This window comes from Gekko japonicus, unplaced genomic scaffold (assembly GCF_001447785.1).
Source record: "Gekko japonicus isolate JY-2015 unplaced genomic scaffold, Gekko_japonicus_V1.1 scaffold4817, whole genome shotgun sequence".
NCBI lineage: Eukaryota > Metazoa > Chordata > Lepidosauria > Squamata > Gekkonidae > Gekko > Gekko japonicus.
Window position 1 is genome coordinate 36,522 of NW_015170415.1, and position 22,509 is coordinate 59,030.

A 22,509-nucleotide genomic window follows, 5' to 3' on the forward strand; every position below is an offset into this window, starting at 1 on the left:
CTTTTCCCCAGCAATCTTAATTCCCGCTTGTGATTCATCCAGGCCAGCATTTCACATGATGTACTCTGCATATAAATTAAATAAGCAAGGGGACAATATACATCCTTGTCGTACTCCTTTTACTATGCTAAACCAATCAGTTGTTCCATATCTGGTTCTAACTTTTGCTTCTTGACCCTTATACAGGTTTCTCAAGAGACATTTCTCAAGAGGGAATTGGATAAACATATGGAGCAGAAGTCCATCAGTGTCTATTAGCCACAAGGTATAGATAGGAACTCTCAGTCTGGGGCAAGTGATGCTCTGTCTTCTTGGTGCATGGGGGGGGGGGCAACAGTGGGAGGGCTCCTAGTGTCCTCCTGGCCCCACTTCTGGACATCCTGATGACCCCTGGTGTTTTTGGCCACTGTGTGACGCAGAGTGTTGGACTGGATGGGCCATTTTGCCTGATCCAACATTGGCTTCTCTTATGTTCTTATATGGAGCAGAGGTCCATATGTGGTTATTAGCCACAAGGTATAGGTAGGAACACTCAGGCTGGAGCAAGGGATGCTGTGTATTCTTGGTCCTTGGGGGGTGGGGGCAACATTGGGAAGGCTCCTAGTGTCCTGGCCCCACTGCAGGACCTCCTGATGGCACCTGGTATTTTTGGCCACTGTGTGACACAGAGTGTTGGACTGGATGGGCCATTGGCCTGATCCAACACTGGCTTCTCTTATGTTCTTATATGGAGCAGAGGTCCATTAGGGGGTATTAGCCACAAGATAGAGATAGGAACTCTCAGGCTGGGGCAAATGATGCTCCGTATTCTTGGTGCTGGGGGGGGCAACAGTGGGAGGGCTTCTAGTGTCCTGGCCCCACTGCCGGGGGGGGGGCAACAGGTGTCCTGGCCCCACTGCTGGACCTCCTGATGGCACCTGGTATTTTTGGCCACTGTGTGACAGAGTGTTGGACTAGATGAGCCATTGGCCTGATCCAACATTGGCTTCTCTTATGTTCTTATGTGAGGTGGTCCCATCTCTTTAAGGACTTGCCATAGTTTGTTGTGATCCACACAACCAAAGGCTTTAGAGTAGTCTATTGCTACAGACAGACTAACACAGCCACTCATCTTGAGAAAATGTGGGATATATTTATGTGAGGGGGGGGGTAAGTTGGTACAAAAATAATGGTAAGGAGAAAGACTGAAGAGCGGCTCCCATGTTTTAGGTTGGGTACAATGGTGGGTTCAAAGGCTGGGTACAAAGGTAGTCCAGCATCCTGTCTCACAGAGTGGCCAACCAGTTCCTCTGGAGGTCCAGCAACAGGGCACAGAGGCCGAGGCCTTCATAGGACCATAAGAAGAGCCCTGCTGGATCACACCAGTGGTCCATCTAGTCCAGACCAGTGTTCAATCTGTTTTATCATCACGTCTCACACAGTGGCCAGCCCGTTCCTCTGGAGGTCTAAAAACAGGGTCTGAGGCTGTCATAAGAACATCAGCCCTGCTGGGTCAGACCAGTGAGGGTCCATCCAGTCCATCATCCTGTCTCACACAGGGGCCAACCAGTTCCTCTGGAGGGCCAACAACAGGGCAGAGAGGCCGAGGCCTTCCCCTGATAAGGACACCAGAAGAGCCCTGCTGGGTCAGACCAGGGAGGGTCCATCCAGTCCAGCATCCTCTCTCACACAGGGGCCAACCAGTTCCTCTGGAGGGCCAACAACAGGGCAGAGAGGCCGAGGCCTTCCCCTGATAAGAACCTAAGAAGAGCCCTGCTGGATCACACCAGTGGTCTATCTAGTCCAGACCAGTGTTCAATCTGTTTTATCATCACGTCTCACACAGTGGCCAGCCCGTTCCTCTGGAGGTCTAAAAACAGGGTCTGAGGCTGTCATAAGAACATCAGCCCTGCTGGGTCAGACCAGTGAGGGTCCATCCAGTCCATCATCCTGTCTCACACAGGGGCCAACCAGTTCCTCTGGAGGTCCAGCAACAGGGCAGAGAGGCTGAGGCCTCCATAAGAACATATGCAGAGCCCTGCCAGATCAGACCAATGGTCCATCCAGTCCAGCATCCTTTCTTTTGAGCCATGCTGTTTTCAGCTTCCACGGCACACTGTCTTGATTTACTCCTTCTGGTACCAGGGCCTGGCAACTGGGGCCCACAGATGCACTCCCCCCCACCCCCGGAAGGTATTTACAAGTCTGCAAAGGCACGAGCCGGTGTACGAGTCATAAACTCAAGTTATTAATAGCACAGCTGCAGCGGTGTAATTGGGAAGGGGAAATTAAGATGCTCCAGGCATCAGGTTTGCTTCTGCCGGGAGCAGTGCAGAGTCTGGGATGGTCTTAGAGGAGAAAGCGGGGAAATAAGGGAGAAGGGAAAGGGTACTGTTGGCTAAAGGTTGCTGCCAAGTCTATAAGGTCAGGTAACCAGGTAAAACCTCCAGGGAAGGTTGTGCAAACTGGAAATGAAATTCTGGCACCCAGATCATCTTTGAAGCAGAAGGTGGCAGGAGACAAGAATAATGTCTGCCAGTTAGAAGAAGAAGGGGGAAGATTGGATTTATACCCCGTCCTTCACTACCCAGAGGTGTCTCAGAGCGGCTTACAAACTCCTTTCCCTTCCCCTCCCCACAACAGACACCCGGTGAGGCAGGTGGGGCTGAGAGAAGCATAAATTAGTTTGCGCTGGAGCCGTCCTTCCTGAGTAAAGACAAAAATCTGTGAGCCAGAGGCTAAAAAACTGTGAGCTAGCTCACACTAACTCAGCTTAGAGGGAACACTGCTTAACACTACTTATCACGTAAACACTACTTAACTGCACTTCCCATTTTCGTTTTAAGGAGAGGAAGTTGACGCGTGAGATTTAAGACAGGGGACAGGGGCTCTCCTGGACTCGCCCAGAGCACATCTTGACCGAAGACCCTTCTCAGTGGTTCTGAGCTAGACAAACGGCTTGTGTCATTCTCCCTTCCTGGCATCAGGCCCGGGCTGTCACAGGACACATCCAGATTCAAGAGGGATGGAGGTGGTACGCGGCACCCTCCCTTCACAGCATGGATGGGACGCAATGACAGCATCCCTCTGCAGTGCCGTTTGGACGGGCCGTCGGCGCATGCGGCTTGCGGGTGACTCCCAGGGAGGAGGCAGGTGCACGTCAGCAAGCGGGCGACATGCAGACGGTCCAGAGACTGACACACCACTGATTGGCAGAACTTTCCAAGCTGCGTGAGAGACGCTCGGAGCCAGAATAGACAATCTCAAGGGCTGCTCCTGACCTTAAAGAACTCTGAAGCATGAAACGATCCCTCTGTTAAGAACACGCTGTTAACACAAGCATGAAATCAACTCAGGAGCCTGTCGATGCTAGCAGGACTTGTCCCATACTGCAGCAAGGTGGTTTTCAAACAGTGCTCAAGCTGAAAACGGAGTCCAGCCCCACGCATGAACACACACATGAAGCTGCCCTATACTAAATAGCCAGCTTGTTGTAGTGGTTAAGTGCGCAGACTCTAATTTGGGAGAACCGGGTTTGATTCCCCACTCCTCCACTTGCACCTGGCTGGATGACCTTGGGCAAGCCGTAGTTCTGCCAGAGCTGTTCTTGAAAAAGGACAGGAGTTTGTCAGCCGCTCTGAGACTCCTTTGGGTAGTGAAGGGCGGGGTATAAACCAAATCTCTTCCTCTTCTTGTTTTCTGAACTGAAAAGCCCCACAAAGCCCCACATTCATCAGCCTTTCCTCATAAGGAAGGTTCTCGAAAATGCCTCCCCCCAATTGGCTTACCATCAGTGCTCCCTCTAAGCTGTGGAGTCCTGTGAGCACTGATTCCACTTTGTGAGCGACTGGCATTAAAGTTGTGCGCGAGCAATTTGGCTCCTGCATCAATTAGCTTGCTCTGGAGCCCCATCCTCCCTGAGCGAAGACAGAAATGTGTGAGCCGGAGGCTAAAAAACTGTGATCTAGCTCACACTAACTCAGCTTAGAGGGAACACTGGTTACCATCTAGAGTCCACTGTTGCCTTTGCTTAGGGGAAAAGAAGAGGGCTAGCGGGAGACCTTCCTGCCTTACCTGCGGCTGCCCGGCTGCCCCCCCCCCCCGGCTCCCTGCTAAGCCCTTCAGAGTAGCCATTTTTATGCGCTCTGTGTTCACCCGAAAACACTGCTGCTTTAATGACTTGACGGGAGCCACGCCTGATGGGGAGCCGGCCTGGATTTTAATGCCCTGATTAAAGATTACGGCCGCAGGTCTTAATACCGGCGCACGGGAGGGGATGAGTGCAGTTGCAGAAGGAGATAAGAATGCCAAAGAGGGGATTTTCGGGATCATGCTATAGCTTAGCGGCATATCCTCAAATTCTCACCAGAGGTTGGGGGGGGGGGTTCATTTACACAACACTCGAGGGCTCAGCAGCCTCCCAACTGCTCAGGAGTGCCTGGCTAACCTTGCATAACCTGCAAGGAAAAAGTTGCTTCCCAGGAAGAAGAGACCTGGGCCAAAGTTAAGAACATGAGAAGTGCCCTGCTGGATCAGACCAGTGGTCCATGTAGTCCAGCATCCTGTCTCACGCAGAGGCCAACCATCTAGTCTTGAGCGCCAGTTTGGTGTAGTGGTTAGGAGTGTGGACTCTAATCTGGGAGAACCGAGTGTGATTCCCCACCTCCACATGCAGCTGCTGGTGTGACCTTGGGCCAGTCAAAGGTTCCTTCAGAGCTGTTCTCTCAAGGGCAGTCCTCGAAAGAGCTCTCTCAGCCCCCCCCCCCTACTGTCAGGTAGCCCTGTCATAGATCTGGAATGTGGAGGGGTACCCTCCTTCTCAGCTCTCCCTGGCTCATCAACTGTGTGCTATCTTATGCTTGACCTTGTAGATGTTCCAGCTGCAGTTTACTTGGCTGGGAAAGTTAACGGCTTTTTTTGCTTTGCCCACTTGCTTTGGCCGTGCGCGCGAGATATATCCATTGGCTCATATTTACATGCGCGCGAGATATATCCATTGGCTCATACTTACAGTGGGACGTTTAATTTTACTGTAAGTCAGAGGCCGTAGTACTGACGGCCATTCCTGACACAAGCTGTACACGTGTTCTTTAGTATTGGACCCATCAATAAACAGTTATCTGACTAAGGAGAATGACACCTACCTTCCAGGGTGTCTGTTGTGGGGAGGGGAAGGGAAAGGAGATTGTAAGCTGCTCAGAGACTTCTTCGGGTAGTGAAGGGTGGGGTATAAATCTAGGCTTTTCCTTCATTTAATGCTAGGAATGGTCTTCTTAGAAATTGTTTTTTGGCTTGGGCCTTTCTTTCCACAGGGGCACAGAAACATAGAAACATCGAGATCAGACCAGTGGTCCATCTAGTCCAGTGTGCTGTCTCACACAGTGGCCAACCACTTATTCTGGAGGGGCAACAATACGGCACAGAGGCAGAAGCCTTCAGCCCTGCTGGATCAAGACCAGTGAGGGTCCATTTGGTCCAGCCTCCTGCCTCCCACAGTGGCAAACCAGTTCCTCTGGAGGGCCAGAAACAGGCCATAGAGGCCGAGGCCTTCCCATGAGAAGAACCTCAGAAGAGCCCTGTTGGATCAGACCAGTGAGGGTCCATCTAGTCCAGCACCCTGTCCCAAACAGTGGCCAAGAAGTTCCTCTGGAGGGCCAAGAACAGGGCAGAGAGGCCGAGGCCTTCCCGATAGGAACATCAGAAGGGCCCTGCTGGATCAGACCAGTGACTGTCTGTCTAGTCCAGCATCCTGTCTCACACAGCGGCCAACCAGTTCCTCTGGAGGGACAACAACAGGGCACACAGGCCGAGGCCTTCCCCTGAGAAGAACATAAGCAGAGCCCTGCCGGGTCAGACCAGTGAGTGTCTGTCTAGTCCAGCATCCCGTCTCACACAATGGCCAGCCAGTTCCTCTAGAGGGCCAGAAACAGGCCATAGAGGCCGAGGCCTTCCCCTGAGAAGAACATCAGAAGAGACCTGCTGGGTCAGACCAGTCATCCATCTAGTCCAGCATCCCCTCTCACACAGGGGCCAACCAGTTCCTCTGGAGGCCCAATAGAGCACAGAGACTGGTATGGGGCGCCTTGAAGACATTACCTTTGAAGCAGGTGATGAAGTTCTTGACCTTGGTGTCATCCAGGAACAGCTGCAAAGGGTGGGGAAGGAAGAAGGAGAAGGCCGGGGGGAAGGAAGAGAGAGAAACAGGGAGTGAGTGGGTGGTCCTTCTCCGGTGCTGGAGAAAGAAACAAAACGTCAAAAGGGGAGGGGAGAGGCGTACAGGAGAGCTGCATGGATGCGGTTCTACAACTCCAAGCTCCACTGTTCAAGAGCAGCCAAAGACAACCAGCCCTGGTTCACACACACCCCCTTTAGCGTAGAATCTTTACACGCTGCCTTGCCATGGCAGCCATTCCCGAAGCAGCGTGTAACAGCAAAGAAACATACCCATCAACATTTACAGCCCAAATTTAACATTTAAAAGATGGCTGTGCATTTGAGGAGATCGACGCAGCTTCTACCACTTTCCCAAACAGGTGCCCGATGGAGTTGCTGCGTATCCTGATAACCCCCCCCCCCGAGAAAAAATATGCTTTGTTCAGCATCACAGAACTCTCAAAAGCAAGTTCAGCACTGCTGTGGTAGATACAATCCTGTTCGCAAGTTGGGCTGGGTGGCTGGTCAGGACACGCAGCTCCATCTTGCCCACTTCGACAGCCACCCTCAGCAAATTTACAAGAAGGGACTGAACTCCGTGGGTTAGTCTAAGCAAGGTTCAGATCGCGCTGTAGGAGCCACCTGCCCAGATCCACGTCACGTGAAACCCGTTCTCCACTCCAGTCCTCCAACTTTTTTTTTAATTTAAATTATTTTTATTAGTTTTAATTTCCAAACAAAAAAGATCAAACACAATCATAAAAGTCAATACTTAACAAACAACAATTTCCAAACATCTCAGAAGTACAGAAAGGTAAAGTGACAGCTAAAACAATACACAGACTACACTTGCATATGACTCTTTAACCCTTTAGATGAAGGTAATAATATCTCCATAAGTATTTTGTTTATTAGGTAACATTTGGGGGGAGTTACCAATAATGTACTCCGTAAAAGGGAGCCATTTGATCAAAGTATTAGTAGTTGTATTGGTGCCTTCAAATGACCGTATAGAGTCTGCAATCTTGTCCATTGCTAGTAGTTCCCAAATTTTAGTGTACCATCTAGTGATTGGGATAGGGGAAGGATCTTTCCAACTTGCCGCCACAATAATCTTTGCTGCTAACAGTAACATAGAGAGTAACTCTCTATATATCTGTGGATTTTTCATATTTCTCCAAAGGTCTAACAAAATTAATTCAGGTGCTTTATCTAATTCATACCCCGTAATATCTTTCACATAACACAGTTGTCCAAGTTCTCCAACTTCATGGCTCCTCTGTTCCTTAAGTCTCTTTCTGCACTCTACAGCACTCAAGGTCCTTCTTTGTAGAAATAGGAGCTTCTGATTTCAAAGCACCGGGAAATGTCTTAGGAAAGTCTTAGGAGTGGATTGTATTGAAGTCTGCCAGGATTTCTTGGCGTAAAGGGGAAATTAGAATGACTTCATATTGTGGCTGAGCCATGGAGCTGGTTTTTGATGCCACGTAAGGAAACAAAAAAAGAGCACCTCTGAGAACCTGCAGAGTGCTTTTTCATCGTCAAGTAACCAGAGCCTTACAGCTGGGACCGGGGATGAAATGTCTTGAGGACAGAGGAATTGGCCAACATCTTTAAACTAGCCATGGCGATGAAGGGGAACCTCCGCACTGGGAGGCAATAATCCTCTGAATCCCACAGCCAGGAGGCAACATCAGGGAAGGCTGCGTTGTTGGCCCTCCGGAGGAACTGGTTGGCCACTGTGTGGGATGGGATGCTGGACTAGATGGACCCTCACTGGTCTGACCCAGCAGGGCTCCTCTGATGTTCTTCTCAGGGGAAGGCCTCGGCCTCTATGCCCTGTTGTTGGTCTCTGTGTAAGATAAGATGCTGGACCAGATGGGCCACTGGTCTGGCCCAGCAGGGCTCTTCTGATGTTCTTATCAGGGGAGGCCTCGGCCTCTGTGCCCTGTTCTTGGCCCTCCAGAGGAACTAGTTGGCCACCATGTGAGATGGGATGCTGGACTAGATGGACTCTCACTGGTCTGACCCAGCAGGGCTCTTCTGATGTTCTTATCAAGGAAAGGCCTTGGCCTCTCTGCCCTGTTGTTGGGCCTCCAGAGGAACTGGCTGGCCACTGTGTGAGACGGGAGGCTGGACTAGAGGGACCCTCCCTGGTCTGACCGAGCTGGGCTCTTCTGACGTTCTTATGAAGGCCTCGGCCTCCATGCCCTGTTGTTGGGCCTCCAGAGGAACTGGCTGGCCCCTGTGTCAGACAGGATGCTGGACTGGATGGACCCTCACTGGTCTGATCCATCAGGGCTCCTCTGATGTTCTCATCACGGGAAGGCCTTGGCCTCTCTGCCCTGTTGTTGGGCCTCCAGAGGAACTGCTTGGCCACTGAGTGAGACAAGATGCTGGACTAGATGGTCTACTGGTCTGATCCAGCAGGGCTCCTCTGATGTTCTGATGTTTCTTTTTAAAAACAAACAAGAAACCAGAAAGTAATCTAGCTTCAGGCTAATGACAACCTGCGTCAGGGAGGGTATAAAGTGGGACAGATGGATCTGCAAACAGGTTAGCTCTAAACAGCAGCTGCCTTCCCTGGCCGTGTTACAGCACTGTGTGTGTGTGTGTGCGTCAGCCAAAGCCCCTCTGCTCTGGGAAGGCTGTTTGGGGATTCCGCCACCGTTGCTCTCGTGCCAAGTCCTCAGCAAGACAGGACCCCGAGCAGACTGGAAGTCCTTCCTCCCCCAGCAAAGAGAGCCCCCCCCCGCGGCACCTATTTCCTTGTCATGAGACCGGGGGGGGGGGCAACGACCAGGGGTTGCTAGGCAAGTGGGCTTTGAATACCAGCAGCTGACCTGTACGAAAAGCAGGACACTCTTGCTAACAGGCCGGGTTTGAAGGGCAAGACAATGTGGAATGAAGAAGAAGAAGAAGAGGAGGAGGAGGAGGAGGAGATTGGCTTTATACCCCATGGCCCTTCACTACCCGAAGGAGTCTCAGAGCGGCTTACAAACTCCTTCCCCTTCCCCTTCCCACAGCAGACAGACACCCTGTGAGCAGTGTTCCCTCTAAGCTGAGTTAGTGTGAGCTAGCTCACAGGTTTTTAGCCTTTGGCTCATACATTTTGGTCTTAGCTCAGGAAGGATGGTTCCAGAGCAAACTAATTTATGCAGTAGCCAAATCGTTCACTCACAACTTTAATGCCAGTAGCTCACAAAGTAGGGTTTTTGCTCACAAGACAGCTTAGAGGGAACATTGCCTGTGAGGCAGGTGGGGCTGAGAGAGCTCTTGACAGAAACTGCTCTTTTTCAAGAACAGCTCTGACAGAACTACAGCTTGCCCAAGGTCATCCAGCCAGGTGCAAGTGGAGGAGTGGGGAATCAAACCTGGTTCTCCCAGATTAGAGTCCGCGCACTTAACCACCACCAGAGTTCATTTTGGGGGGGATCGCGGGGGATCGCAGTTCCCCCGGGTGAGGTACGGGGGGCAGGGCACATGACGAAGCCCCGCCCCCTGCTTCCGGCCGCCCTGCTTCCAGCCCTCATTCAGCCAGGAGGAGGCAGGAGAAGAGGGAGGGTAAGTTGCTTCCTCCCTGCCTCTCCCCACCCATGCCTGCCTGGGGCCAGGGAGGGCCTTCGCGGGGCTTCCTCTGGCTCAGCGGGGTTGCCCGGTCTGGGTTGGGAAGTACCTGGAGATTTTTTTGGGGGGGGGACAGAACCTAGGGAGGGTGGGGTTTGGGGAGGGGAAGGACCTCAGCAGGGTACCAGGCCACGGAACCCACCCTCCAAAGCAGCCATTTCCTCCAGGGGAGCAGATCTCTGCCAGCTGGAGATCAACTGCCAACGTTTGTGCAAATCCATGTCTGGAGGCATCTGGGGGTTCACAGTTTTACAGAAATGCAGGCAGATGACACAGGGTCAGGGACAGAGAGACGCCCCCCCCCCAAGACAGTACAGCTATTGCCGCACCCTCCTTGTAAAAGGATCCTGCTGACCGCCATCTTTTTTGTCCAGGGCTCGAGTACACTGGCTGATAAACGTCAAGTCAAGTTTATTAATACAGTCAAGCGACCAGTCAATTTAAAACATACCCAAGAAGAATAACAATATAAGTTACATAGTAAATACCGACATAAAATTCAAATGGATCTATAAAAGAACATTAAAACAAATGCGGGAGCAACACAGTATATCTAGGATACCCAGCTTCCTCTTTTTAAGAGCCAGGAAGCAAAATTTTGCCATGGCTAAAGAGATCCTCTCTTTCCGGTCTTCCAGCAGAAAAGTTAAAATCCTTAATTCCGCAAATTTCAGCTGGGCATCCAAGGGTTTAAATTTGGACAACAATGGGAAAATTAGCATAAAAATCACAATGCAACAGAATATGTGAGACCGACTCTATTTCAAGATTTGTACAAGGGCAACATCTTTGGGAAGTAGGCCAACGCAGGAATCTTCCTTGTAACAAATTGGAGGGTAGGGCATCAAAACGTGCTCTGGAGAAAGCCCATCTATAGCCACCGTATATGATGTTAGAAAGATATCGGGAATAAACGTGAAATGCTGGGCCAAGGGGAAGGGCCAACGAGGATGGAGAAATGAGGGTTGCCAACCTACAGGTAGCAAAAAAGTGAGATACACGGACAAAGTGAATACAAAAGAAAAAAAGGGGGAAATCCTCCATATCATAGAATCATAGAATGTTAAGAGTTGGAAGGGACCTTGCAGGTCATCTAGTCCAACCCCCTGCACCCTGCAGGAGCAGAGCCGAAAGATAATAGCCCTACAAGAGACCCGAACCCCAAAGAGGGCCGTCCAGCCCCCCCCTGAAAACGCCCAGCCAAGGAGCATCCACCACCTCCCGAAGCGGACTGTTCCACTGCTCAACCACTCTTACAGTCAGGAAGTTTCTCCTGATATTTAGCCCGTATCGACTCCTTTGTCATTTCCACCCATTAGACCTAGCCTTGCAATCCGGAGCAAGAGAGAATAGATCCGCTCCATCTTCTACATGGCAGCCCTTCAGATACTTGAAGACTGCAATCATGCCCCCTCTAAGCCTTCTCTTTCCCAGGCTAAACATAATTAAACCTCCAAAAATTCTCAAACACACTAAATATAATGCTTACAAATTATTTACATGATCAGCAATAACATACAAAACCATCTTGATGCAAATCTTGAAATTCATATAAATAAATTGTGCAAACAGGGAAAGATCCAAGTTCATGAATCACAGAACAAAGGATTCAGATGGAAATGGCAGATTCAAACGTCCGCTCCATACACCAATGGTACTTCAGGTGAGGAGAGTCCTCTGTTCCTGAAGGCTTGAAGTTCTGTTCCGTAGAGTGCTCCGGCACCTTAACAAGAACCAACATTACTGCATAATAAAATATTTCATGTCACTGTGTTCTTCCAAATGGCTGTTGCGGTTCCATTTTGGATAAAGCATTGGTGAAACGAGGTGCTACAACACTGGTTCACCCCGTCAGCTGGAACTAAACTTGTAGAGCTGCTTTGTGAACAGAACTTTAAGTCTTTGGAGGTTTAATTATACGGAGGGTTTTTCCTTTTTTTTTGTATTACCTCCAGGTAGGGGTTGGAGAAGGAGCTGTGGTGGCTCAAGTGGTTAGGACGCTGAACTGCAAGCTGGAAGGACGGTAGTTCAGCAGTTCAAGACCTGAGTGCCGCATGACGGAGTAAGCTCCCGTCTCTGGCCCCAGCTCCTGCCAACCAAGCAGTTCGAAAGCAAGAAAGTGCAAGTAGATAAATAGGGACCGCTTTGGTGGGAAGGGAACGGCGTTCCGTGCGCCTCAGCGTCTAGTCATGCCGGCCACATGACCACGGAGAAGTCTTCGGACAGCACTGGCTCTTCGGCTTGGAAACGAAGATGAGCGCCGCAACGCTGGAGTCAGATTCAACTGGCTTTCGAGCTAGGGAAACCTTTACCTTTAGGGGTTGGAGGCCTTCTGGGATTACACCTGCTCTCCAGATGACAGAGATCAGTTCCCCTGGAAAAAACGGCTGCTTTGGAGGGTGGACTCTCCGGCATTATACCCTGCTGCGGTCCCTCTTCTCCCCCAAGTCCCACCCTCCTCAAATCTCCAGGAATTTTGCAACCTGGAGTTGGCAACTCTAGGCAATATGAACCTGGGAGGCAGGGGTTGGATGTGATGCATGTTTGTCGGAAGGGGGAAGCTTCTTAACAGGATGTCCGCTGGCAGACGCCTGCCCGGAATAGGCAACCGAAAGCCTGCTCCTGTGTTCCCCACGATTGTCGCCTTCCAGATCAGCCAAAAGTGCCAGCCCAGCCGCAAACCCCTCTTTTAACACTAATTACAACCCTTAATCTCTCCCGTAATGATTAATTCAGCACTAATTCGATACGCCATTAATGTGGCGGAGGCGAGTGTGTGAATCGGCAGTTAACGCTAATGGATTAAAAGGAGGCCAAAACACCTCCGGGGCTTGGAGGAGAGCCAGGCACTGCTGTCGGAGCACTCTGCGGATCCAACGCACACAGCTAGTTTTAGATCCTCCCCAGCAGTGGGTGTTAGCGTTGGGCTACAAAACCCCTCACACCAAGGATCCCATAACCAGGGCAATTCCTCCCTGCAAAGAATTCAATTTGGCTTCCTCTGGGTACCTAGGAGCAAGGAGGAGGAGGAGGAGGAGGAAGAAGAGTTGGTTTTTAGCCCCTGCTTTTCTCTACCTGAAGGAGTCTCAAAGCGGCTTACAATTGCCTGCCCTTCCTCTCCCCACAACAGACACCTTGATAGAAGTGTGATGAGCCCAAGGTCACCCAGCTGGCTGCATGTGGAAGAGGAGTGGGGAATCAAACCCGGTTCCCCAGATTAGTGTCTGCCACTCTACAACGAGGAAGCAGAAACACACACCGGCCTTGCTGAACGGATTGTCCATGTCAATGTTACCACGATGGGATGTTTTTCTACCTCTCCTCAAGGTTCCTCTGCCCACCACTCAGTCCGGTCTTCAAAGCCCTATATGGTTTTAGACCCACATACCTGAAGGACAGCCTAAGTACATAAGCAGAGCCCTGCTGGATCAAGCCAGTGGTCCATCTAGTCCAGCATCAAGTCTCACACAGGGGCCAACCAGTTCCTCTGAACGCCCAACAACAGGGCCCAGAGTCAGGGGCCTTCATTAGAACACAAGAAGCACCCTGCTGGATCAGACCAATGGGTCCATCCAGTCTGAGCATCCTGTCGCACACAGTGGCAAATCAGTTCCTCTTCATGGCCAACAACAGGTCATAGAGGCTGAGGCCTTCCCCTGATAAGAACTTCAGAAGAGACCTGCTGGAACAGACCAGTGAGGGTCCATCTAGTCCAGCATCCCGTCTCACACAGGGGGCAACCAGTTCCTCTGGAGGGCCAACAACAGGGCACAGAGGCCGAGGCCTTCCCCTGATAAGAACCTCAGAAGAGACCTGCTGGATCAGACCAGTGAGGGTCCATCTAGTCCAGCATCCCGTTTCACACAGGGGCCAACCAGTTCCTCTGAAGGGCCAACAACAGGGCAGAGAGGCCTCGGCCTTTCCCTGATAAGAACAAAAGAAGAGCCCTGCCGGGTCAGACCAGTGAGGGTCCATCTAGTCCAGCATCCTATCTGACACAGGGGCCAACCAGTTCCTCTGGAGGGCCAACAACAGGGCAGATAGGCCTCGGCCTTTCCCTGATAAGAACATAAGAAGAGCCCTGCTGGGTCAGACCAGTGGTCCATCTAGTCCAGCATCCCATCTCACACAGTGGCCAACCAGTTCCTCTGAAGAGACAAGAAGAAGAAGAAGAAGAGGAAGAGTTTGGATTTATACCCCGCCCTTCACTACCCAAAGGTGTCTCAGAACGGCGTACAAACTCCTTTCCCTTCCCCTCCCCACAACAGACACCCTGTGAGGTAGGTGGGGCTGAGAGAGCTCTGACAGAAACTGCTCTTTTTCAAGAACAGTTCTTATCAGAACTACGGCTTGCCCAAGGTCATCCAGCCAGGTGCAAGTGGAGGAGTGGGGAATCAAACCCGGTTCTCCCAGATTAGAGTCCCAAGGTCATCCAGCAGCTGCAAGTGGAGGAGTGGGGAATCAAACCCAGTTCTCCCAGATTAGAGTCCGCACACTTAACCACTACACCAAACAGAGGGAACAGAGGCCAAGGCCTTCCCCTGATGTGGCATCTTGACCCTGGGATTCAGAGGATTAGTGCCTCTGAAGGTGGAGGCTCCCCTCAGTCACTATGGCTAGTAGCCATTGACAGACCTCTCCTCCATGAATCTATCTATTACGACATGAATCTACCTACGTTATGAACCTGCCCGACCACCACGGTCATCTTCGGAGGCTCTGCGTTAAGTGCCCCCCCCCCTTCTGAGGTTAGGCAGTTGGCAAACTGGGAGAGGACCTCCTCGGTCATGACATCTCTCCCAAGGGAATTTCTCCAACCATCGGCAGAAGATGACAATGGAAGGAACAGACGAATCTCGCCTGTTCCTTCCATTGCCATCTTCTGCTGGTGGTTAGAGAAATCTTGTGTTTCACTGGAACGCTCTCTCAACGATCCTTCCTCCTTGTAAAGGTAAAGGTTCCCTTGCTCGAAAGCCAGTCGAGTCTGACTCTAGGGTTGCGGTGCTCATCTCCGTTTCCAAGCCGAAGAGCCAGCGCTGTCCGAAGACGTTTCCGTGGTCATGTGGCCGGCATGACTAAACACCAAGGCGCACGGAACGCTGTTACCTTCCCACCAAAGCGGTACCTATTTATCTACTTGCAATTTCTTGCTTTCGAACTGCTAGGTTGGACCAGATCCCGCCAGGCCTTTCTGTCTTCCGCCGTCCTCTGAAGTTTGCTCAATTTCATGTTCGTTGCATCGATGACACCGTCTAACCATCTCATCCTTTGCCGTCCCCGTCTTCTTTGACCTTCAATCTTTCCCAGCATCAGGGTCTCCTCCAGTGAGTGCTCCCTTCTCATTGGGTGGCCAAAGTATTTGAGCTTCAGTTTCATTATCTGGCCTTCCAGGGAACAGTCAGGGTTGATTTCTTTTAGGATTGATTGATTTGATCTTCTTGCAGTCCAAGGGAATCTCCAGAGTCTTCTCCAGCACCATTTTATCTACTTGCAATTTCTTGCTTTCGAACTGCTAGGTTGGCAGGAGTTGGAACTAGAGACGGGAGCTCAGTCCGTCATGCGGCACACTCGGCTCTCGAACTGCTGAACTACTGACCTTCCACAGCCTGCAGTTCAGCATCTTAACCACTCGAGCCACCGCAGCTCCATCTCCTTGACCAATGTTTTAATTGCTGTTTAATGTTTAGTATGTATTTTACCTTTTTGTTTAATGGTTTTAATGGTGTGTGTTCGGGAGTCTGATCTTTTTGGTTTTAAAATGTGATTTTATCATGGACGTTTTGAATGGCCGGCCATCCGGGCAGCCCTTGTGATGGCAGAAAGGTGGAATATAAATTTCGGAAATAAATAATTTATTCCACGCCCTGACCTGGACGGCCCGGGCTAGCTTGATCTCGTCGGATCTCGGAAGCTAAGTAGGGTCGGCCCTGGTTAGTAGTTGGATGGGAGACCGCCAAGGAAGTCCAGGGTCGCTATGCAGAGGCAGGCAAGGGCAAAACCACCTCTGAAAGTCTCAGGTCTTGAAAACCTTACGGGGTTGCTGTAAGTCAGGTGTGACTTGAAAGGAAAAAAAAATCACGGGCAAGAAGAGGGGGCAGATTTGGGGCATCGCCACAGAGACAGTTTGACCTATGAGTACAGTCCACCAGCAGAACCTCTTGTGCTTACCCTGACAGAGGCTTAGCAGCAGAGTGCAACTATGAGAGACCTTCCCCATCTTCTCTTAAAGGTAAAGGTTCCCTTGCTCAAAAGCCAGTCGGATCCGACTCTAGGGTTGCGGTGCTCATCTCCGTTTCAAAGCCGAAGAGCCAGCGCTGTGCGACTGAACAACAACAAATGCTTTGCTTAGCCAAGATGCCATTCTTCAAGGCATGATGGGAACCCTCAGAAGTACCTTATCTGGACACTTTGTTTTCTCCCTCACCCCAATTCTTAAGACTTGGAACATATGAGATTATCTCAGAATGGGAAGGATACTGATACAGACCTCGAATTAAGACCCTTACTCTCCCTCTCTTGATTATTGTAATTATTATAATCAGGGCTCTTTTTGTAGAAAAAGCCCAGCAGGAACTCATTAGCATTATAGGCCACACCCAACAGCAGAAACTCATTAGCATATTAGGCCACACCCTGACAGCACCACTCATTAGCACATTAGGCCACACCCCCATGTCACCAGAAGTGTGGTCATCCAGCCACACCCACCTTTCCCTTCTTATTCTGTTTACCTTGTCTGTGGTCAAAATCCAGGGCCTTTTTTTGTAGCAGGAACTCCTTTGCATGTTAGGCCACACACCCCTAATGTAGCCAATCCTAATGAGTTCCTGCTATTGGGTGTGGCCTATTATGCTAATGAGTTCCTGCTGGGCGTGGCCAACTTGGGAGCCAGCCGGAACTCCGTTCCTGTGCGTTCCTGCCCCAAAATAGCCCTGATTATAATTATGGCAACCTCTTAGGGCATTCAAGGCAAGAAGTGGTTTGCCATTGCCTGCCTCTGCATAGCGACCTTGGTCTTCCTGGGTGGTCTCCCATCCAAACACTGACCAGGGTTGATCCTGCTTATCTTCCAAGGTCTGACGAGTCTGGGCCATCCAGGTCAAGGAAAGAGACAAACACAGGTGGTTTGCCATTGCCTGCCTCTGCTCAGTGACCTTGGACGTCCTTGGGGGTCCCCCATCCAAGCTAACCAGGGTCTACCCCTCTTAGCTTCCAAGAGATTACAAGATTGGGCTAGCTAGCCTGGGCTACCCAGGTCAGAGCATACTGGGGGCTATTTAGGTCCTGAAGCATCCACATATAATGAGGCTCAGTAACAACCTGTGTGAGCTGACACACTCAAGCTAAGATCTCCTCTTACATGTATCAACACTCACTCCTAACATCTAAGAACATAAGAACAAGTGGGGCCAGGACACTAGAAGCCCCTCCCACTGTTGCTCCCCCCCCCCAGCCCCAAGAATACAGCCCGAGAGTTCCTGACCATCCCTTGTGCCCCTGTCCATCCCTTGTGGCTAATAGCCACTGATGGACCTCTGCTCCATATGTTTATCCAATTCCCACTTGAAGCTGTCCATGCTTGTAGCTGCCGCCACCTCCTGTAGCAGTGTTAATCACTCTTTGGGTGAAGAAGGACTTCCTTTTATCTGTTCTAACCTGACTACTCAGCAATTTCATTGAGTGCCCATGAGTTCTTGTATTGTGAGACTTCTGCTCAATCTAGCTTTTCTGCTGTAAACCAACATACAAGACACATACCCAGAGTGGTAAGAGTTAACTATCAATCTGTAACTGACTGTGAACAGTCAGTGGAAACCACCCACAACCTTTGGCCCAGCCAAGAGCTAACTATCTTAGGCCTGAGCTGAACAGCAGTGAATGAACAAAGTTTGAGTCCACTGGCACCTTTAAGACCAACAAAGCCTTCGACAACATAAGGTTTTATTCCTTTGTTCTGCTGCTTCAGACCAACATGGCTACCCACCTGAATCTAAGTAATGAATGAAGAGAGATCAAGATTGGTAGCCCTGTTAAGTCTGTCTGTAGCGGTAGAAAAGAGCAAGAGTCCCGGAGTACCTGAAAGACTAACCAGATTTGTGGCGGGGGAGGAGCTTTAGTGAGTCACTGCTGTATCTGAAGAAGTGAGCAGTGACTCACAAAAGCTCTTAACGCTGCCACAAATTTTGTTAGACTTTAAGGCGCTACTGGACTCTTGCTCTTTTCTGCTAGTAAAGAGACCCGTGTCACTTTCACGAGTAACCAGTTGCTGCAGCAGCACAGGTTTCTGCAGCATCCCACACTTTCACGGTTAACTCAGTGCATCTGATGAAGGAAGCGGTTGCTGATGGAAGGCCTCCTGGAAATAAATTAGTCGGTTTCCGAGATGCCACAAGATGTTTTGTCTTCTCGGCAGCAATTGAGATGCAGGCTGCCTTGCTCTAAAACAATTGTCTAAAGGGAAAAAAAATCCCCTTTCTGAAGGATGTGTTTTTGCATCTGACACCCTGTCGCTGAACCTGACAGGCTTCGTCTCCCTGTTGCTCAGCTACACCAGATGACCCGTCAGGAGACACCAGCTTTGTCCAGGAGCCACATTACAGTCTGCCAGGGCTCTAGTCGGGGGGGAGCTCTCAGGTACGGAGCTCCGGAAGAGAACCTCTAGGGGGCGGGGCGGTCACGTGGTGAAGCCCCGCCCCCTTCTTTACCCCGCCCTCTGCTTCGATCCTCATTCCGTTTGGGAATGAGGATGAAGCAGGAGGGTAAGTAGCCGGGCCTTCTGACACACTTCCGGTGATGTCAGGGGGTGTGGCCTTCTGTCACTTCCGGTGATGTCAGGGGGCGTGGCATATGCAAATAAGTTATGCTAATGAGCTCCGGCAGCTCTTTTTCTACAACAAGACCCCTGCAGTCTGCTCATCAGGAGGAAGCTCTGACTTGGGGGAGTGGGTAATCCCTGGCCTCCCTTTGGCTACAGCAGCCTCTCATCTTCAGCTAAAGGAACTGCCGGGCAACAAAGAGCTCTTGCAGAGATTCGCAGCTCTCCTGAGAAACAAGACAAAGGGGCTGACCTTTTAAATCAAACCACTGGCAAGCGCATTCAGCGTGGCTCCATAGAGATGGGCACAGAAAAGGCACGATCGTGTGTAATGGAGAGCATCTGCTCCCTCTAAGCGCAGGATGCAACCCAGAATTCCATCATTTCGATGATTAAAAAAAGATCCTAGACCGCAGTTTAATTAGAGAGCCGATAGAGTAGCTAAGAGATTGAGCTGTGAATCAAGGAACCTCCACCGAAGGCTAAGGAGTAAACTTGGCGGTCACTGGAGAAGAAAAGAGGTGCTCATGGGGATTAGTAAAGGTAAAGGTTCCCTTGCTCGAAAGCCAGTCGAATCTGACTCTAGGGTTGCGGTGCTCATCTCCGTTTCAAAGCCGAAGAGCCAGCGCTGTCCGAAGACGTTTCCGTGGTCATGTGGCCGGCATGACTAAACACCAAGGCACATGGAACGCTGTTACCTTCCCACTGAAGTGGTACCTATTTATCTACTTGCAATTTCTTGCTTTCGAACTGCTAGGTTGGCAGGAGCTGGAACTAGAGACAGGAGCTCACTCTGTCATGCGGCACCCGGGTCTTGAACTGCTGAACTACCGACCTTCCACAGCCTGCAGTTCAGCGTCTTAAACACTTGAGCCATGAAACAAAGAGTGGGAAAGGCTGTGGGGGTGTAGTGGATAGAATGTCAGAGTGGGATCTGGGAGACTCAGGTTCGAATCTCTGCTCTGGCATGGAAGACTTAACGTATCTCATAGCAGTGGAAAAGAGCAAGAGTCCAGTAGCACCTTAAAGACTAACAAAATTTGTGGCAGGGTATGAGCTTTCATGAGTCACTGCTCATTTCTTCAGATACAGCTAGAGTGTGAGTCCATCTGTCCTATATACTGGAAAGTAGAGTGATTTCAGTTGCCAAATGACATTAGCAGGCAAAAGACAATAGCAGGTGTGATTGGATTAGGTGAGATATGCAGAGAGGTAGTAGGCATGGAGAAATCAGCATTGGTAAAGAGAAAGGAAACCTAGGTCTCGATTCAATCCAGGTGGATGCATTGTCTTAAGCTTTGTTATCAGTTGCAATTCAGCAGTCTCTCTTTCTCATCTCACTTTGAAATTCCTTTGTAAGATAACTGCTACTTTTAGGTCAGCAACTGAATGTCCTGGAAGGTTAAAACATTCCCCCACTGGTTTTTGAATGTTGTGTTTTCTGATGTCAGATGTATGTCCATTAATTCTTTGAAATTAATTAATGGACTTATGTCCATTAATTCTTTGCTGTACAGGCAAAGGCAGACTAGAAATATATTTTAACTTTAAAAAAAACCCCAGTGGAGAAACATTTTAACCATTTTAACTTTCCAGGACATATTTCCAAGCTGACTATTTCAAACAAGGGATCACTATGACAAGTCTCATTTTAAATACCTCTACTATTTAAGCTGTGATAACTGCTGCTAACTAGGAATATTCCTAACCTTCCAACCCCAAAGGAAGACGTTTTCATCAGTCTTTAAAAAAGAGCCCCAAAGAGGACAGACACCAAAAAAGACATGTCATTTAAAAGGAGGTCATCTAGTAATCCTAGTATTTTTACAACCACATATAAAAATATATCGGGAATGCTTCCGCAAGTTAGGATGGGCAAGAAATGCTGGGAGTCTTTTGAGAGAGAAGCAAGCAGGAAAAAGGGCTGTCTCTACAGCCTTTTCTCTTTTTAGTCTTTTATTCCAGTACAGAGGTCACAACACCAGTGACCATTCCATAGAACCATAAACACAAAGAAGCACAAATGAAAAAAAGCAATTATATCAAATTAGCCATACACACACACATCTTTCTATATGAGATTTTAAAGCGGTATACAAGAAAATGTGAAATATAACGGTATTTACAAAATACCATAGAGGTATACAAATACATCAAAGCCAGTCACAAGACCCCAGTAGCTTCCCTGTTTCAAGCTAGAAACTCTTTTTCAGGCCTTCTCCTTGAAAACCCTGGAGATATCATTAATATTTCTACATCACTTCTTGCTTGATAACCCCAAAAAACAAACTACTGTTGTGCAGACAAGGTGCAAGAAACAAGTGGATCATCACTTGGGAAATGTACAATAGGTTGCTGCATTGTTCGGTACAAATAACTGTACATTGGTATTTATCCTCCATCAGGAAGAAGACAGTTGGACTCTTCATGTTATATAACTTAGTTTGAAAGTGTTTGAAATGCGATGTTGTAGTTTGAAAGTGTTTACAATACACTAGAGTTGATGTTGTGTATAATAAGCAAATATATTTAGCTATAAGTCCGTGTGAATATTGTGTTTATTATTTCAGCACAGTGTTTTCTGGGTTTATCTAATCTCCAGACAAGGCCTGGAGATCTCCCAGAATGACAACTGACTACAGAGCTCATTTCCCCTGAAGGAAATGGCTGCTTTGAAGGGTGGACTCAGGGGCGTTATTTTAGTTATTTTTTTTATTTATTATACTCTGCTGAAGTCCTTCCCCCTCCCCAGGCTCTACCTCCAAATCTTCACCCAACCCAGACTTGGCAACCTTTGCAAAAACATTTGATCAAAAGAATCCGGGTGCCTGTTCAGCCAGAACCTCAAAGGCAAGCGCTGATTTCAATGTGCAAAACCAAGAAGTCAAAGCTGGTCAGTTTCTTTAACAGCTCTGACTTTCGACTTCATTCGTGGTTCCATCCATTTTTATAGGGCCTGCTTACGAAGAGCTGAAGTCGCCTTTCATCCTCACAACAATCCCGTGAGGCAGGCCAGACTCAGAGCGCGACTGGCCCAGGGCGATCCAGGGAGTTTCGCGTGGGGGATTTTAATCCCCATATCCTCGGCTAAACACTACTGCGCACCGACCATGTTTTTTGCAGCTCCCTCCCTCCCCTCCGTACCTGGCCCTGGTGGTCGACATAGTAGAAGTACTCGCGGGTGCGGGGCGAGGGGCTCTGGCCCTGCTGGTAGAGGGGCCGGTCGGGCCCACGGCACAGCCCCGGCCGCAGCAGGAAGCCGAGCCCGCCTCTCAGCAGCCGCATCCCGGTCTGGGCCTTGGGCGACACGAGCGAGCGGAGCCGTATTGGGTTCGAGGCCTACAGCAACGGGAGGCTCTATGGGGGACCGGTGCAGCGACGGACCAACTCCCCCCCGGCCCCTGAGCCCGCCAAGAAAGGTTCCGTTGCGGAGGGGAGGGGGATAGAGATGCACCAAATACATTCAAGCTACTTTCCTTGCATAGTGGCCCCTCCCCGCAGCACACACTGAGTGCAAAACAGGTCTTCCGGCCAGGTCGGCCCCGCCCCCATCGGATGCCTCTTTCTTGCCCTGTCCGTCCCTCTCAATACTCCCATTCCTGTTCCCAAGGGGTTGCAACACTTTCTCTCCATTTCAGGACTTGTGTGCTTCCTGCCTCCAGTTCTGGTTGCTGCTGCCTTTATCAGTAATTGTTCAGTTTGCTCTTGTGGGGCTTTCACAGGCAGCCACGAGGCGGGTGAGACTTTTCCAGGCACTGGGGTGGGAACTGATGCTCAGCTTTCTGCTTCAGGTTGTTTTCTTGCCTGCTTAAAAAGTTCAAGTTAGAGAGAGATTTGCAGCCGGCTCCTATCCATGGGGTCGCGAAGAGTCGGACTCGACTGTGCGACTGAACAACAACCTATGCATGGTCTTGAGAGACCCTTGGGTGGCAGGA

The 22,509-nt window shown here is 50.0% G+C and overlaps 1 protein-coding gene across 1 annotated transcript in view; it reads right to left on the reverse strand.

Annotated features, from left to right (window-relative positions):
- Window positions 1-21,952, reverse strand: part of LOC107116391 (UPF0598 protein C8orf82 homolog) — a 26,426-nt gene extending 4,474 nt beyond the window's left edge. The window contains exons 1-2 of the mRNA XM_015418292.1: window positions 21,719-21,952; window positions 6,076-6,124 (exon numbers count right to left, since the gene is read on the reverse strand). Of these exons, the coding sequence (XP_015273778.1) occupies window positions 6,076-6,124; window positions 21,719-21,859 (190 nt within the window). The 5' untranslated portion in view covers window positions 21,860-21,952. The remainder of the gene's footprint in view (window positions 1-6,075; window positions 6,125-21,718) is intronic.
- Between the last annotated feature and the right edge of the window lie 557 nt (window positions 21,953-22,509).